Raw genomic sequence first — 16,829 nt, forward strand, 5'->3', positions numbered from 1 at the left:
TTAGAGGCCAACAAGGGACCCAAATAAGCATTTTTCTTGGTTTTCGCACCATAACGTTAGTATAAGTAAATAGAAATCTATGAAATTTAAACACAAGGTTTATGACCATAAAAGGAAGGTTGGTATTGATTTTGGGAGTTTTGGTCCCAACAGTTTAGGAAAAAGGGGCTCAAAGGGTCCAAAATTAAACTTTGTTTGATTTCATCAAAATTGAATAATTGGGGTTCTTTGATATGCCGAATCTAACTGTGTATGTAGATTCTTAACTTTTGGTCATGTTTTCAAATTGGTCTACATTAAGGTCCAAAGGGTCCAAAATTAAACTTAGTTTGATTTTGACAAAAAATGAATCGGTTGGGTTCTTTGATATGTTGAATCTAAAAATGTACTTAGATTCTTGATTATAGGCCCAGTTTTCAAGTTGGTCCAAATCTGGGTCCAAAATTAAACTTTATTTGATTTCATCAAAATTTGAATAAATGGGGTTCTTTGATATGCCAAATCTAACTGTGTATGTAGATTCTTCATTTTTGGTCCCGTTTTTAAATTGGCCTACATTAAGGTCAAAAGGGTCCAAAATTAAACTAAGTTTGATTTTAACAAAAATTAAATTCGTGGGCCTCTTTGATATGCTGAATCTAAACATGTACTTAGATTTTTGATTATGGGCCCAGTTTTCAAGTTGGTCCAAATCAGGATCTAAAATTATTATATTAAGTATTGTGCAATAGAAAGTCTTTTCAATTGCACAGTATTGTGCAATGGCAAGAAATATCTAATTTCATAAAATTGTGAAATAGCAAATTTTTTTTTTAATTAGAGTTATCTTTCTTTGTCCAGAAAAGTAGGCAAGAAATATCTTATTGCAAGATTTTTTTTTTAATTGGAGTTATCTTTCTTTGTCCAGAATCAACTTAAATCTTTGTTATATACAATATACAATGTATATTCAGTTTTTAGCTCACCTGGCCTAAAAGGCCATGTGAGCTTTTCTCATCACTTGGCGTCCGTCGTCGTCGTCTGTCGTCGTTAACAATTTTTCAAACATCTTCTCCTCTGAAACTACTTAATGGATTTGAATGAAACTTAGCATGATTGTTCCTTAGTATATCCTGCACAAAGTGTGCGCTTAGATTTTTGATCTGTCAAAAAACATGGCCGCCGTTACTTAAAATAGAACATAGGGGTCAAATGCAGTTTTTGGCTTATATCTCAAAAACGAAAGCATTTAGAGCAAATCTGACATGGGGTTAAAATGTTCATAAGATCAAGATCTATCAGCCCTGAAATTTTCAGATGAATCAAACAACCCATTGTTGGGTTGCTGCCACTTAATTGGTAATTTTAAGGAAATTTTGCAGTTTTTGATCATTATCTTGAATATTATTATAGATAAAGATAAACTGTAAACAGCAAAAATGATCAGCAAAGTAAGATCTACAAATAAGTCAATATGACCAAAATTGTCAATTGACCCCTTAAGGGGTTATTGTCCTTTAATGACAATTTTTCACAATTTGTTCATCATATTTGCTAACTTTAAAAAATATTCTTCTCTGAAACTACTGAATGGATTTGAATGAAACTTAGCATGATTGTTCCTTAGTATATCCTGCACAAAGTGTGCGCTTCGATTTTTGATCCGTCAAAAAACATGGCCGTGGTTACTTAAAATAGAACATAGGGGTCAAATGCAGTTTTGGGCTTATATCTCAAAAACGAAAGCATTTAGAGCAAATCTGACAGGGTAAAAATGTTCATTAGGTCAATATCTATCACCTCTTAAATTTTCAGATGAATCAAACAACCCATTGTTGGGTTGCTGCCACTTAATTGGTAATTTAAAGGAAATTTTGCATTTTTTGGTCATTATCTTGAATATTATTATAGATACAATTAAGCTGTTAATAGCAAAAATGTTAAGCAAAGTAAGATCTACAAGTAAGTCAATTTGACCAAAATTGTCAGTTAACCTCTTAAGGAGTAATTGCCCTTTAAAGACTTTTTTCACAATTTGTTCATCATGTTGACTTACTTTAAAAAATCTTCTCCTTTGAAACTGCTGTATCAATTTCAGCCAAACTTAGGCTAAATGAGTTTCAGGGTTTCAGAATATCTAGTATAAATTTTATATTTCATTTCCTTGTATGTCAAGAAACATAGCTCCTATGGCTAAAATAGAACATAGGAGAAAATGATTTTTTTTTTGCTTTTGAAGAAAATAGGACAATTCAAAGAGCATTTAAATAAATTGAAAAAGCCAAAATAATCATTGATGAGAGATTAAACTAAAAATTCAGGTGAGTGATTCAGGCTCTTGAGAGCCTCTTGTTTTACATCTTAATATTTTATGATGTATTTAAATGAGTAGTTATTGTTGCAAACTCCATTAGAATATTTTAATTGAGATTAGTTTTGGAATAAGGGAAAGGGGGATGTGATTAAAAAATTGGGTTCAATTTTTCTCATTTGAAATTTCATAGATAAAAAGAAAATTTCTTCAAACATTTTTTCGAGAGGATTAATATTCAACAGCATAGATTTTTGGAATAAGGGAAAGGGGGATGTGATTAAAAAATTGGGTTCAATTTTTCTCATTTGAAATTTCATAGATAAAAAGAAAATTTCTTCAAACATTTTTTCGAGAGGATTAATATTCAACAGCATAGATTTTTGGAATAAGGGAAAGGGGGATGTGATTAAAAAATTGGGTTCAATTTTTCTCATTTGAAATTTCATAGATAAAAAGAAAATTTCTTCAAACATTTTTTCGAGAGGATTAATATTCAACAGCATAGTGAATTGCTCTAAGAGAAAACAAAAATTTTAAGTTCATTAGAACACATTCATTCTGTGTCAGAAACCCATGCTGTGTCAACTATTAAATCACAATCCAAATTTAGAGCTGAATCCAGCTTGAATGTTGTGTCCATACTTGCCCCAACCGTTCAGGGTTCAACCTCTGCGGTCGTATAAAGCTACGCCCTACGGAGCATCTGGTTAATTTTAGTTTCTTGTGTTTAATTCGGAGTTTGATATGACATCCATTATCACTGGACTAGTATACATATTTTTAGGGTCCAGCTGAAGGACACCTCCTGGTGGGGGAATTCTGGCTACATTGAAGGCCCATTGGTGGCCTTCCACTGTTGTCTGCTCTATGGTCTGGTTGTTGTAGCTTTGACACATTCCCCATTTTCTTTCTCCACTTTATAGATTTATTTTTTTCAAACCTGTATTCTGTAATATCTTGAATACATGTTTATTCAACAACTTTCTCTCATTATAATGGAAGAACTAAATAGCAATTTAAAAAGATTTATTTAACAATGTTCTCATCACAGATATTCTTAAATAAATAAAATATTTAAAATAGACTTTAAAAGGAAGATACTCTCTGGTGCACTATTGGTATACATGCATAAAATTCATAAAGTTAACCTTAAATCTTATATGTTTGTAAAAAAAAGTCTTTGCATATTCAATTACTGAATTTTTTAGCACAAATTGTTTCCCTTTTGCCAATTTCATTGTCATCAAAAATCTATGTCCCTCCCAAGGGAAGCAACTCTAAAATATATTTCTAATTATAGTCAATTATGGAATTGTTAAAATGACTATAAAGTGTAAGGGTTTGGTGTTTTATTTAGATTTTTTTTTTTATTTCAAGTTGGTTACTTGTCTAAATAAAAGACCACATGGACCAAAAAAGAGCACCTTCCTTTTAAATCAATTTGTTTTCAATCTTAACAATAGTATGAATAACAAAGTTTTCTATTAATGCACATGGCCTTACAATATGAACAATACAATTAAAAAACTGAATAATTAAAAAAACAAAACTGTCAGGATAAACAGTCAAATCAGAAACTTTTAATAATTATTTATTAATATGATTGTTGATCAACTGACCATTAGACAAATTTAATATTGTAGTTTTAGGAAATATTTCACACAAATAGTGCTTTTAAAATTTATAATGAGAGTTCTTTAAATATTTTTCTGAAAACTATCCTGTGGCAATTTTTGTTATAATAAAATAATAGCAAAAGTTTCTGAATTCACAGTACTGTGTTTATTTATTTTTGTGGGAACCAATTTTCATGGATATTTAATTTCATTCTTTTGTCTAAGACTGCATACAACTTTATGAAAAACTTGTAATTTGTTGAACATTGCACCCACAAAATTCACAGAAATAAGGTGTCCAAATAATAATAATAAATCAACAATAATAGCACCAAGTTCAATACTACATGATTAGTCCAAAGTTTTACAATAAAAATTGATATACAATGACAAAAGGATCACACATAATATTGTTTGTACTTCCAAATTGTAAATTTTTTACATAATATTATTCTCTGGTTCTTAGAGTCTCAATTTGAAATTATGTTAAAAAGTATGTATGGGTAAAAGGAGTATTTCAAACACTAAAATTAAATATCTATTAACTTAAGGTATAACTTTCTAATATCATCTTCATTTGAAAAATAGTATGAGAAAATAAAATTAATTGTTCCCTATTCATAAGGGGAAAAAATCTTCCATTTTATCCAGTAGATTATAATAGCTATCAATTAATCTCACTGCTGAGACTCTTGCATTTATCTATTTAAGTCCTAGAACTAAGGAATTAAATTTCAAATTATGACAATCTCTGGTTCATTGAGATTTAATCAACTTGTTTTTTGGGGAGAATAAATACACAACAGCCCTCATCCAATGTTCCTGAATTAAAACTCTCAGGTCATTAATACAGTGAATATTTATGCATAGATAAAATCTCAGAGGAAATATGCAAATATTAGTATAAACAGAAAAGATGGATAAAATGAAATATAAAAGTAGTCTACCTTTTGTTTACAAGATTCGTGGATTTGTGAACCAAATATCATTGATTGAGAAAAAAATTGAATTCTTGATGATATTCAATTTTGTGGTTTTGGCAAAGGCAAAATTTGACCCTCACCCAACATTAAAATGTATGGTTGGTTTCTTACACCTATAAAATCCACTGAAATTGGTATCCCGCGAACAATAATAAATCTACAGTATATTGTTTAAATATGTAAACTTTTGAGACATAATTGAAAGATAAGGCTATTACAGAACAATCAGGTACTAAATTTAATACCAGCAATATAAAAATAAAATCTTGTGAAAACACAATTTGGCAAGCTTAGTGTGGTCCCCATAGCTTTTCAGCATCATGGTAATGTGATGCTGTATTGGTTGAATTTAATGTTACCTAAAATGTTCTTTTAGCGTTATGATTGATTGATTGATTTTTGGTTGCTTATGGGAAAGCATTTTTGATATGATGCTAAATATTTTTGGAACAGATAGTATTTCAAAATTTTCTATTTACTAGATTATATGAAATACAGTGGATTTATTTATTTTGATGGGAATCAAATGTCTTGGATTGACTAAAAATTGCTTTTTGCTAGTTCTCAGTGTTGAAAATTAGTTTTGGGGCTAACTTTTACCAATGAATTCATCAAAATTGGTACTTTATGATTAATAATGATTCCACAGTATGTTAGGGGCTGGGGGTTGATGCTGATTGTTAACTCACTAATGGTTAGTATTATATAGTTAACATAATAAATGATTTATGCAAATGAAAGAAAAAATCTCATACAATAAAATAACATGATATGCAAGAGTATTAAGGAAAAGGATATGTGTTTCGAATTCTTATGCAAATATATGAATAGTTAATTAACAGGTATGAAATTAAGTAGAAACTACTATTAAAGCTCTTAAGAGTATTAAAAAATATCATTTAACATTATAATCTATGACTAGACATACACTAAGAAAGGTTTTATACACAACTGACATCAAATAAAATGAAGAAATAATTGTACATATATGATTGGGAATATTTGATGACATCAATTAATGCATTTAATTTTGCAATCTGATTTAAATCACAAATTTAGATTCGTTGCTGTAAAATTTATGATTGATGTTCACAAGTATCATTCAAACACTTTTCAGATATTTATTGTTTGATGAAAGATTATTTTTTTTCCAATCTAAACAAACATAAACATTTGTTCTATTAGTTAAAATATTTTGACATTATTTGGCATCAAGAACAAAAATCATTTAGTATAAATAAAATCTACAATAAAATTTGGCATCATAATTGTAATTTCTTCAGAAAATTAATTATATACGTAACAATTACTGTCTGTCGATGAGGTAAATGTGCAGTTTTATTGACTTTTGAAACCTCAGTGAATATCAGAATTACAAAAGTCAATAGGCTATTTGCCAATTCCTGTAATTGACCCTGTAATTAGAGATCCCTAATTTGGTTGTCTCCCTTATGACCGACATTATTTTTTATTTACAACGGAGAGCTAGCAGGCAGAGCAAATCTACCTGTGAGTTATGTGAGTAATCTATAAGGTTTTTAAATCTTTTAATTACATTAATTTGTTGTTTAGCTAAATACTTTTGACATCAGAAATTATTTTTCATGAAAAATTAGTTAAACCGCCGATACGTACATTAATTTCAATTCATCATGCTTTGCATTGGCAAAAGGGATTCTTGTCTGGTATGGAATCAGTCTACGATTGACAAAGGGAAGTAATTTGTTTAAAAAGTGTGTAATAATAGAATCAAATCAGTAATTGGCAAATGGACTATTAAACCACATATCTATCGAAACAAAAGACAGTAAATGTTTCATTTCATAAGAGAGAGAAATGAATGTAATTGAAAAGATTTACCAAAACCAATTTTACATCATACATTTTCACCAAAATTTAAAAAAAAGTAAAAGCACACAACGTTTTGCACAGTGAATATCCTTTTTCTGCAGCTGAATATTCTTATTTTTTTCAAAATCCCATTTATATAGAAAAACCTTCTAATATTTTATCAATATGGAATAACAGTCAATATTTTTAATTTATCAAATCTTATATTCAAAGAGATGATCATGATGCTATAAAAAATACAATTTTTAAATCTGTATAAAAAATATACAATTTTGGCACAACTTTTATACTGTAAATGATTTTAATCCTCATGATCAGATGTTTCTTCTAATAATGGAACACTCTGCCCACTTTTACCTTCTGAACTGTTTCTTATTCCATAACCAAAATATATAGCAAAACCTGTAATAAAACAAGATAATATGCATAAAAGATGATAAAACAATATCTATCAATATGGGAGGTTTGACCACTCACAAACATATTTTGACTCCACAACATTCTATATGTGCCTATCACAAGTCAGGAGCCTGTAACTCAGTCCTTTTTGGTTTATTTCATTAAATAAGGGTATTTTGTGCCAGACTAAGAAGTACGGGTTTAGCTCATTTTAAGGGCATCCGATACAGTTTCTCGATTAAATGTCATTTTTATAATTTTGTAATATGTTGTAGGCCTTGGCGAGTTTTAAAATAAAACACAAAATAAAACATAGGTCACCGTGCTTGTTTTCGAGAAAATTGAGGCTGAAAATTGGGGATTTGTGCAATTTTGTAAAAAAATTGGCAATGTTATAATTTTTTTGGTGCAGATATTTTTCGTCGTAAATTATTAAGATTGGTTTCAATCTGAAGCTGTGATAAATGACAAAAAGGAAAAAAATAAATCACTACACGAATAACTATGCAATTATTCAAGCCTTGCTTGACATTGCAGACCAGATGCTCAAAGTGGTATTTTTTTAAACCTAAAAAAATGAAAATAAACTGTTTCTGAAAATGTCATTTTTATCATTTTTCTGCATAAACTGCATTTTGTCATGCTTTCTCCAAATCTCAAATAAAAAATATAGGTCACCGTGCTTGATTCCATGATAAACGCAATTTATCCTAAAAATTGCGTCACCCCTTTGTAACCTCAACGTTAGCGCCAAAGTGCACGTCGCTGGCAGACAATTCCGACGTTATCTCTGCAAATTACCGGCGACATTTTTCAGATGTATAAATATTGCTTGTAAAGTACTAACTCTAAATTGGTAATATTGTTTCCGGGAAAAAAAGCATGTGAATGATAAATACCTCTCTCTGTTTGTGGTCTAAGTGAGAAACATCTCAAGAAAAACTTTTTTTTTTAAAGTTATTACGGACTGTTGATAATTTTTACGGCTTTTGAAATTAAAGACGCGGCAATTTAGAACTTGACATACAGTTACATGTACTGTACTTACTCATGTATTAATTTGATGTATTAATCTATAAAATATGTTGACCTCTAGATGTTGTTTTTTATTTTGTTTGATGTGCTGCTGTTTCATTACAATACTCCTTTACATCCCTCTATTCACGTTTTAATCACTTTTTATAATTTAACATTTATTCATAAAATCTAACTTTTTTTCGGGTCATTGATTACATTTGAATAAAATTGAGAGGCTCCTAAACAGTTTAGAATTCACAGTTTGTATAGCTCAAAGACTATGCGGTATGGGCTTTGTTCATTGTTGAAGACCATATGGTGTCCTATAGATAACTTTGTTAATTTCTGTGTCCTGTTTGTTTCTTGTGGAGAGTTATCTCATTTACAGTTATGCCATATCTTGTGTTTTATGTTGTGAGAAAACAAAAACAAAATCTTATAAAGGAGATTCTTCAATATATATATATGCTAAAAGATGCTTTTGTCCAGAGAGAGAAATTATACAATAATTATTTCATTTTTTTTATTCGGAGAAAACGATTGAATTAATAGCGAGAGGACTGGACAAAGGGTCCTATTACCTATGGGTAATTTCATTGGTAATTTACTATATATTTTTTTTCACCACAGTGCTACACATTGCGGGGTACATACAATATCGCACATGCTTTGCATCTGTCTGTCCTTCCGGGGCCTGTTTATCGAAGCTCTCTTAGGATTAGGACGTGTCCTAAGACCAACTTAGGACAGATCTTAGTCCTAAATGGGTTTATCAAACATGTCGCAACTTAAGAAAATCCTAGGAATTGTCCTAACTTTAGGATACCAATTTAGGTGTCTTAAGATGGTCTTAGGATGGTCCTTACTTTAGGATACCAATTTAGGTGTCTTAAGATGGTCCTTACTTTAGGATACATTCAAATTTAGTCTTTTGTTCATTTTCACGCGTATTATTTTTAAAGCAGTAATAAAAATAGTTGAAATTCTCCGTAATGATATGAATAATGCACGAGATTTGCCTTTGAACTGTTTTAAATAATGTGACATTTCGAATTCAACTCACTCAAAAACATGTTATGATTTTTACGTATTATATATCTTGTTTACAGTTAGTTTGTTATTTTTTTATTTTTGTGTCATGTTTTGTTTCACACAGTTTAACTGTACAATTATTTTACAAAAAATATTTATTACCTTTAATTTAAAACTACATGATATTAGTTATTAGATTCTAATTAACCATATTTAAAATAAAATTATTGATAAAATACATCTTTTATATCATAATCAGTTTTTTTCATATTTGGTTTGTATTTTCTTTTCCGCTAATACTTAGGACATCAGTTAGGACGTCCTAGCTAAGATATTCATAAGATAGCTTCGATGTGCATGCTGAGACGTGTCGTAAGTCGGTCCTAACATTATCCTAACTTCTGTCCTAAGAAATTCTTATGACCGATCTTAGGACAGTTTCGATAAACAGGCCCCCGGTCCTTATGGTTAATAAGATTTTTCAAGTGTACAATTCTTGCCAAATTTCTATGAAACTGATATCGTATGGACACGTTCGAAAATCACTGCATATCAACTATTCGTTAAAAGAGTCAGTATGCCATTCGGAAATATTAACTATATCGGAAATCGCATTGTATTTGCTGTCATTCCGTCATTTCTATAGTGTATTTGTAAAAAAAAAGTCAAGAATAAACATCTGCGCTACAAGCTCATGGTACGCCCGTAGTCTAATGAAAAAACTCATAATGCAGGTTTTTAAAATAACACGGGGTGGTACAGGAAGTTATTGGAAGTATATCCTGACTCATTCCTTATCCTTATAAATAAAATTTGAATACAGATCGTTTAACCATCATGAAAAAAGAACCATGTTAAGTTTAATGACATTAGGATAATATGATATACTGTACCATATTTACGACGGACAGCCGGACGCCGGACATTTGTATACCATACTACGTCCAATCAAAATGTTTATGGGCGTATGAAAATATTGTTGGCTATTGCCTTTAGAAATTTCCTCGGAGTTCGGTATTTTTGTGATGTTACTTTTTGTTTGATAGAATACGTGCTACGTGGAGGTAATATAAACTTTGTTCTTTTATTAAAGTTGTATCATTGTTGATATTTGCGGAATACCATTATTTATCTAACATAAATAAATTGAATAAATTGTTCAGTAATGATGTTTACTTCTTCGTGTAAAATACTTGGTATCAGTTTTAAAATAGCATTGTTGGTTTTCTGTGCTGTAATAAATTGACAGGAAATCGGACCCGGACTAAATCATGGTTTATGAAGGATAATGATATATTTGCCACTGGACGTTAAGCAATCAAAAATCAATCAATACATAGAACATAGTCTTGGTATATAGCTGGCATTTAAGGTAGCGCCTTCCCCATATCAAAAATGATAATTGACATGCATTATATTACTAGTAACACCAAAAGGGTCAGTCATCTTGGGATTGCTTTACTATACGATATTTTGTTAAAGATCTCACAGAAACAGTAATGTGTTTGATTAGCCTGTTATCCTGTTAGAATCAACTAATATTAATGTTGTAGAAGTTAGCATGCGGGAGAAACAGAAATTGGAGCATAGAAAAATTCACAATACGTTTCTTATTACGGAAAATTACACGCATTACGTCCCGCAAAAAGTGACGTTTTGCGGGAATTCAAACGCTTAACGTCGCGCCAAGAGTTAACTCCCTTGAAACTGTATCGGATGCCCTTAAAAGGCTGAATAATAGAAACTGTGCAACCAAAGGTTAAACAGCATCTACTTTTGTAAAAATAATTCTGTGCATTTTAGAAGGCTGGATATTGGATCTCATGGTTTTGCCTTTTATAGTCTGCTAAAAAATGTTGTTTTTTTTAATTTGTTACACAATTGAATTTGTGGTTCATCTGCACACAAGAATTCAACGAAAGTTGGTATCCAATGAATAATATTGAATCCACAGTATAAATATTTTTTTTTCGACTTCTACTTTTTTTAACAAACCCAGTCTTAAATGGCAAATGCGAATCTTATAGTCAAATGAAAAACTCACCTACTGCCATCCATATGGCAAATCTGATCCATGTTGCTGTTGATAATTTCATCATCAAGTAGATGTTTATAAAAATACTAATCACAGGTAAAAATGGCAATAATGGAACCTGCACAAAAAGATATTTTTTTTAGATTGCAGAAAGAAAGAACAAAGAATGCCTTATTGAAACAACTGATTTTTTACTCAATTAGTTTTAACAGGAAGCTAAAATCCATGAATGTAAGAACCCATGAACATGTATCTTTTGCTGACAAACCATGAAAATTGATACCCATAAATAACAAGAATGTGTTCCCAGTACATCAATGCCCCATCTGCACTATCATTTTCAATGTTCAGTGGACCGTGAAAATGGGTTAAAATCTCTCATTTGGCATTAAAATTAGAAAGATCACATCATAGGGAACATGTGTACTTAGTTTCAAGTTGATTGGACTTCAACTTCTTCAAAAACTACCTCCCCAAAAACTTAAACCTGAAGCTGGACAACCAGACAAACGGACAAATGAACGAACGAACGGACAGACAAACTGACAAATGAACTGATGCACAGACCAGAAAACATAATGCCCATAAATGTGGCAAAAAAATTATATATATCTGTATGCAGATTTTCATAAAATCTTAATAAACCAATGTTTTTGTCCAGTCTTTTTTGCACCTGTTCTAAGTCAACAACCTCTGGCCTTTGTAAGTCATGTATTTTTAGTATGTCCCATTTTTAATGCCAAATTAAGATTTTTTACCCCACTTTCACGGTCCACTGAACATACAATGGATCCGTGTATTCTTGTTTTTTCTTCAATTTCTGGTTCATTTAAGTGCTTTAGAGTTTAGGTTGAAACCCATTTGCCATGAACTAGTATACATTACTGTTAAGGGGTCACCTAAAACCCACCTCTGTGTTCAAAGTTTTTTTTGCAAGATGTGTTAAAGACCTATTGGTGGCCTTGGGCTGTTTCCTACTCCTCAGTTTGGATGTTGTTTTTAACTCATTTCCCTTTACTTTCTCAATTATATTTAGAAATCCAAATAATATATGTACCATTAATTTCTTAATTATAGACTTTTTGACAATTAACTTACCTTAAAATGTATAGGATCCTGATTTTCTGGCTGAACCCATATAGAATACACCATTACAAATATAGCGATAGCAAATATTGCAGCTAAAACAATAGCCCATGGCTTACTGTCTGATATACTCTCCTCTGCTACTACCAAAATGAGGCTTAAAATTACTACCAGTAAAACTGAAAGAAAAAAAAACTAGTTAGCAAAGTGAGGCTTAAGAAAACCATTTTTTTTTCTTGATAGCAAAAATTCTACCGACTGTCTGAAGGAAAAGTTTAGAAAAAGTAATTATAAGTCTTTACCTATTGGTAAAATATAACTGTGAAAAAAATCATGAAAATAAAGTCAATCATAAATTATTATAAAAAAATGAAGATTACATTTCTAAATAAAATTTTGGGTTGTTGAAAATTCAAGAATTATTGGAGGTTTTTATTTATGTTAATAATGTGACTTGGTGATTTTCACATTAGAAAGAAGTGATATTACATGTATTATGATATCTGAAACATTTATCTCCATGCAGCTTTCCTTGAAACTGCAATAAATTATCTTGTTTTTTTGCTCCTTCTTAAATAAAATGCAAATTAGCTGTTGCACGTAACTATTCCTAAATTACAATACTACAATAATTTAACAAGGAGAGGTAATTCCAAGACAGTTTTTGATAAATAAAAAAGGTAGAGCAGGATTTGTTTACCCTTCCAGAGCACCTGAGATCACCCTCAGTTTTGGGTGAATTTCGTGTTGCTCAACCTTTAGTTTTCTATGTGTTTGGCATTGCCATTTTATTTTCCCTCTTTTTAGCAGATTAGACTGTATAATACCTTATGGTTCACATTCACTCATACCTGCCAAATTTACAAAAAGTCAATTGGGGTTTTGTGTGCAAGATGGATCTTATAATCCAACTTAACCTTTAAAGGAACCTTTAAAATTATTCTAATGTTGCTTTTTTTTTTTGCTTCTTCAAACTTTTAAAATTCGATAGGAATGTATAATTTAAAATTGTGGACAAAATTGGTCTTAAAAAAAATTCGTTTTGAAACCACTGTAGAGGAAAACTACCGCATGGACAGTTGGCAGGTATGATGAACTACATACATGACATAATTTCTACCAAATCTTTTACATTCATTATAAATAATTACCTATAATTGCTATATTATACTCTGTGATTTTTTCTGTTTCTATTGTAGGAGTCTTCTGATTTTTATCTCTGATAAACATCTTTCTTAGATAACTGCTTGTATTGTTCTCTTTCTTCTTACTTGTGTTCCCTAATAAATGGCTTTTGGAGGAAGAATCATGTTGACTGAAATTATATCACAAAATGTACAAACATAAAAAATATGTGGACACAAAAATATATCTTGCCATTTTATCTTTCCAGAAAAAAAGACTTCAGTTTTTTATATAAATAAGGCAGTTAGTTTTCTCGTGTGAATTGTTTTACATTGTCATATCAGGGCCTTTTATAGCTGACTATGCTAATTTTTGAAGGCCGTACAGTGACCTATAGTTAATAGACTGTGTCATTTTGGTCTCTTGTGGACAGTTGTCTCATTGGCAATACACCTTATAGCTACTTGGTCCAATCAGGGAAAAACAGTCATTTAAACAACTTCCTGTTTGGGTCCAGCGGCCTAAAAAAGAGTTTTTTCAGTAGAGAGCTGAGGGAGGAAAAACTTAAGAAGAAAGTAATCATCAAGAAACTTAAAAAGAGTATGATCCACTTTTTTCGAAATTAAAATTGAAGTAAAAAATATTTTGTTTGAAATGTTAACGGTAATTTAAACAGGCCTCATTAAAAAATATTGTGCATGGTGAATTGTTTAAACAGGGTCCCAGATAGTTTCAACTGGATGAAAAAGTTGTGTAATTTTAGTACTTATTCAGAATGGAATAAATAGCAATTAGGTGTATCATACCACATCTTCTTTTTTTATATTCAGTAGACATAAATGTCAAACTCAAAAGTAACATTTAAGATATACTGATCTTTATGTCACAGCTGCATTATTAAATTACGATGACAATTTTTTTAAATGTTAGATCTGATGTTAAATATTTATTTATCACTTTTAAAAAACAGATGGCTCATTTCAAAGCATAGACATTTTCACATATGAGGTTCAATTTTCTAAGTATCATACAACGATGTATGTATGAGATTAATTTTTTTATTTTTATGTAAATCCCCAAAAAGTCATTTATGATATAGCTTCTCAGTATGAAAAGTCAAATTTTTGTTCCCAATGAAACTCAAATAGTTGCACTAGAAAAACAATGGATATGGTGTATCATGCAGCAAAAAAATACACAAAAAGCAAAGGAACAGCAATAACGTTCTTCATCTCAAAGTCACAGTGAGGCATTCAAAATGGAGCCATAAAACTCTTGCTTAAATGCAAGTTCAAGACTGCCACTAGCACCAGCTTGAAGGGAATCCTTTGCAAAAGAATAATTTGGATAGACTTTGTTAGATGAAACACCACCAAATGAGTCTGTGATATGAGCTGAGCCAGATAGAAATCTACCTTATGCAAATATCTATCAATTCATCTGTTTACCTTAGTCTATTTCAGGTGGATTTAATATCTTCAGAGAGCAATCAAAAGTCTGTAACTGTTTGAAAACTAAATTGTTAAATAACGACCCCTGCAAATCAAACCAAAATTAATCTTTCATTTCATATTTGAATGTTCCAAAATTGTTGAAAGGCTTACACATGTACATGCATACATGCACTTGCATAAGGTCAATTTCTATCCGACGCAGCTCATATGATGATGTTTTACTTTTGCAAACATTACAAAAAAATTATAGCCCTTTCTAAAGTGACCTCCTTTATAGAGGGAGGTAAGGAGGGGTCCTGATCCCAAAATCCCTGCCTTAAAAACACAAAATCCCGAAATCCTGGGATTAAAAACAACATAATTTAGAGGTCCCAAAATTCGAATACAAAATTCCCGGATCCCGAAAGGGTCAATCTCGAAATCCTGAGCTTAAAAATACCTGATCCTAGAGTCCCGATAAAGGTCCTATCCCCCCTCTTTATACATTATACATTAAATATGACTTACACCTCTCCATCTTCAATATAAACTTCAACTTTATGTTTGAATGCAAAACACTTGACTTTATATCTGAAACATATAAAAAACAAAATGATAAATATAAAGATTATCATAAATGATTAAAATATGTATCTTTAACATATTGTACTACATTTTCCGAAAAAGGTCTATCTTTGTTTTTTATTATTAGTTTTATATTATTTTTTCAGTATTTTTATCATTTTATTTTTTATTATTATTTTTAAAAAAAAAGATGTCTCTTTAGTTTATTGTATTCATGTTTGTGTTTTTGATTCATTTATATTTGTTTGCCTATCTGAATGTACATATAATTTTGTAATTTTATTATTAAAAAAAATGAATTTATATAAGAATATGCCTCTGTTAGATTCTTATCCCGTTTTTGCATTACCTTTTTCTTGTAGTTTTGCATAATTAGTTTTTTTTTTTAATAAATTTACTCTTTCTAAATTTCACGCAAATTACTGATGCATTATGATTTGTCTCCCCTATTCAAAAAAGCATTTATTATAGAGATTTATTTCCAGTAAACCATTTGTAAATAAAATAAGTAGAGAAAGGAGAAAAAACATTTGTTGTATGGCTTGTTCACACAAGGCTACTTTAAATATTAACATATAATAAAAGATTTGAGAAGTTAATTTTTATTTCAAATATTCATATTGAACATGTTGAAAAGCATATACCCGTACTGACAATTTTTTAACAGCTAGTACAATTTATTTTGTTAAACATGTTAAACTGAGCTTGTTTTATTTCTAAATGATACATTGTATAAGCAATCTTTTATGTTTCCAATCCATGTTTAAAGTATCACATACTCTATAATGGTTTCATTTGATTAAAATTCTGCCCTATTTGTAATAATAAAGGGAAGCTAATCAACCAATAAGAAATAAACAAACGATTTTATTCAAGAGATTATCTTTATATTATAGGGTTATTGCATAAATGTTGAGGAATATTGTCCCAAGTAGAATTTTATATTGCACGAGCTTGCGAGTGCAATATATATTCTACAAAGGACAATATGGGATTCCCCATATTCATGCAATAACCCTTTTATTGTATAGCAATATAATATTTGAAAGTAAAAATTGGTTAAATTAAGATTTTGTTGTTGATGACGTCATGAATTTTGAAGATTTATTGCACTAGTGCAATATTATAGGGTTATTGCATGAATATTGGGGAATATTGTCCCGAGTAGAATTTTATATTGCACGAGCTAGCGAGTGCAATATATGTTCTACGAGGGACAATATTCCCCAATATTCATGCAATAACCCTTTTATTGTATAGCAATATAATATTTGAAAGTAAATCATGGTTTAAACTGAGGTTTTGTCGTTGATGACGTCATGAATTTTGAAGATTTATTGCACTAGTGCAATAATAGAATTTATTGCACGCTAA

The 16,829-nt window shown here is 30.3% G+C and overlaps 1 protein-coding gene across 1 annotated transcript in view; it reads right to left on the reverse strand.

Moving 5' to 3' along the window:
- Positions 1 to 3,305: 3,305 nt before the first annotated feature.
- Positions 3,306 to 16,829, reverse strand: part of LOC134693784 (cationic amino acid transporter 2-like) — a 41,578-nt gene continuing 28,054 nt past the window's right edge. Inside the window, exons 12-16 of the mRNA XM_063554692.1 lie at positions 15,399 to 15,461; positions 13,464 to 13,627; positions 12,325 to 12,491; positions 11,236 to 11,344; positions 3,306 to 7,145 (exon numbers count right to left, since the gene is read on the reverse strand). Coding sequence (XP_063410762.1) covers positions 7,045 to 7,145; positions 11,236 to 11,344; positions 12,325 to 12,491; positions 13,464 to 13,627; positions 15,399 to 15,461 — 604 coding nt within the window. The 3' untranslated portion in view covers positions 3,306 to 7,044. The remainder of the gene's footprint in view (positions 7,146 to 11,235; positions 11,345 to 12,324; positions 12,492 to 13,463; positions 13,628 to 15,398; positions 15,462 to 16,829) is intronic.

This window comes from Mytilus trossulus, chromosome 12 (genome assembly GCF_036588685.1).
Source record: "Mytilus trossulus isolate FHL-02 chromosome 12, PNRI_Mtr1.1.1.hap1, whole genome shotgun sequence".
Classification (NCBI taxonomy): Eukaryota; Metazoa; Mollusca; class Bivalvia; order Mytilida; family Mytilidae; genus Mytilus; species Mytilus trossulus.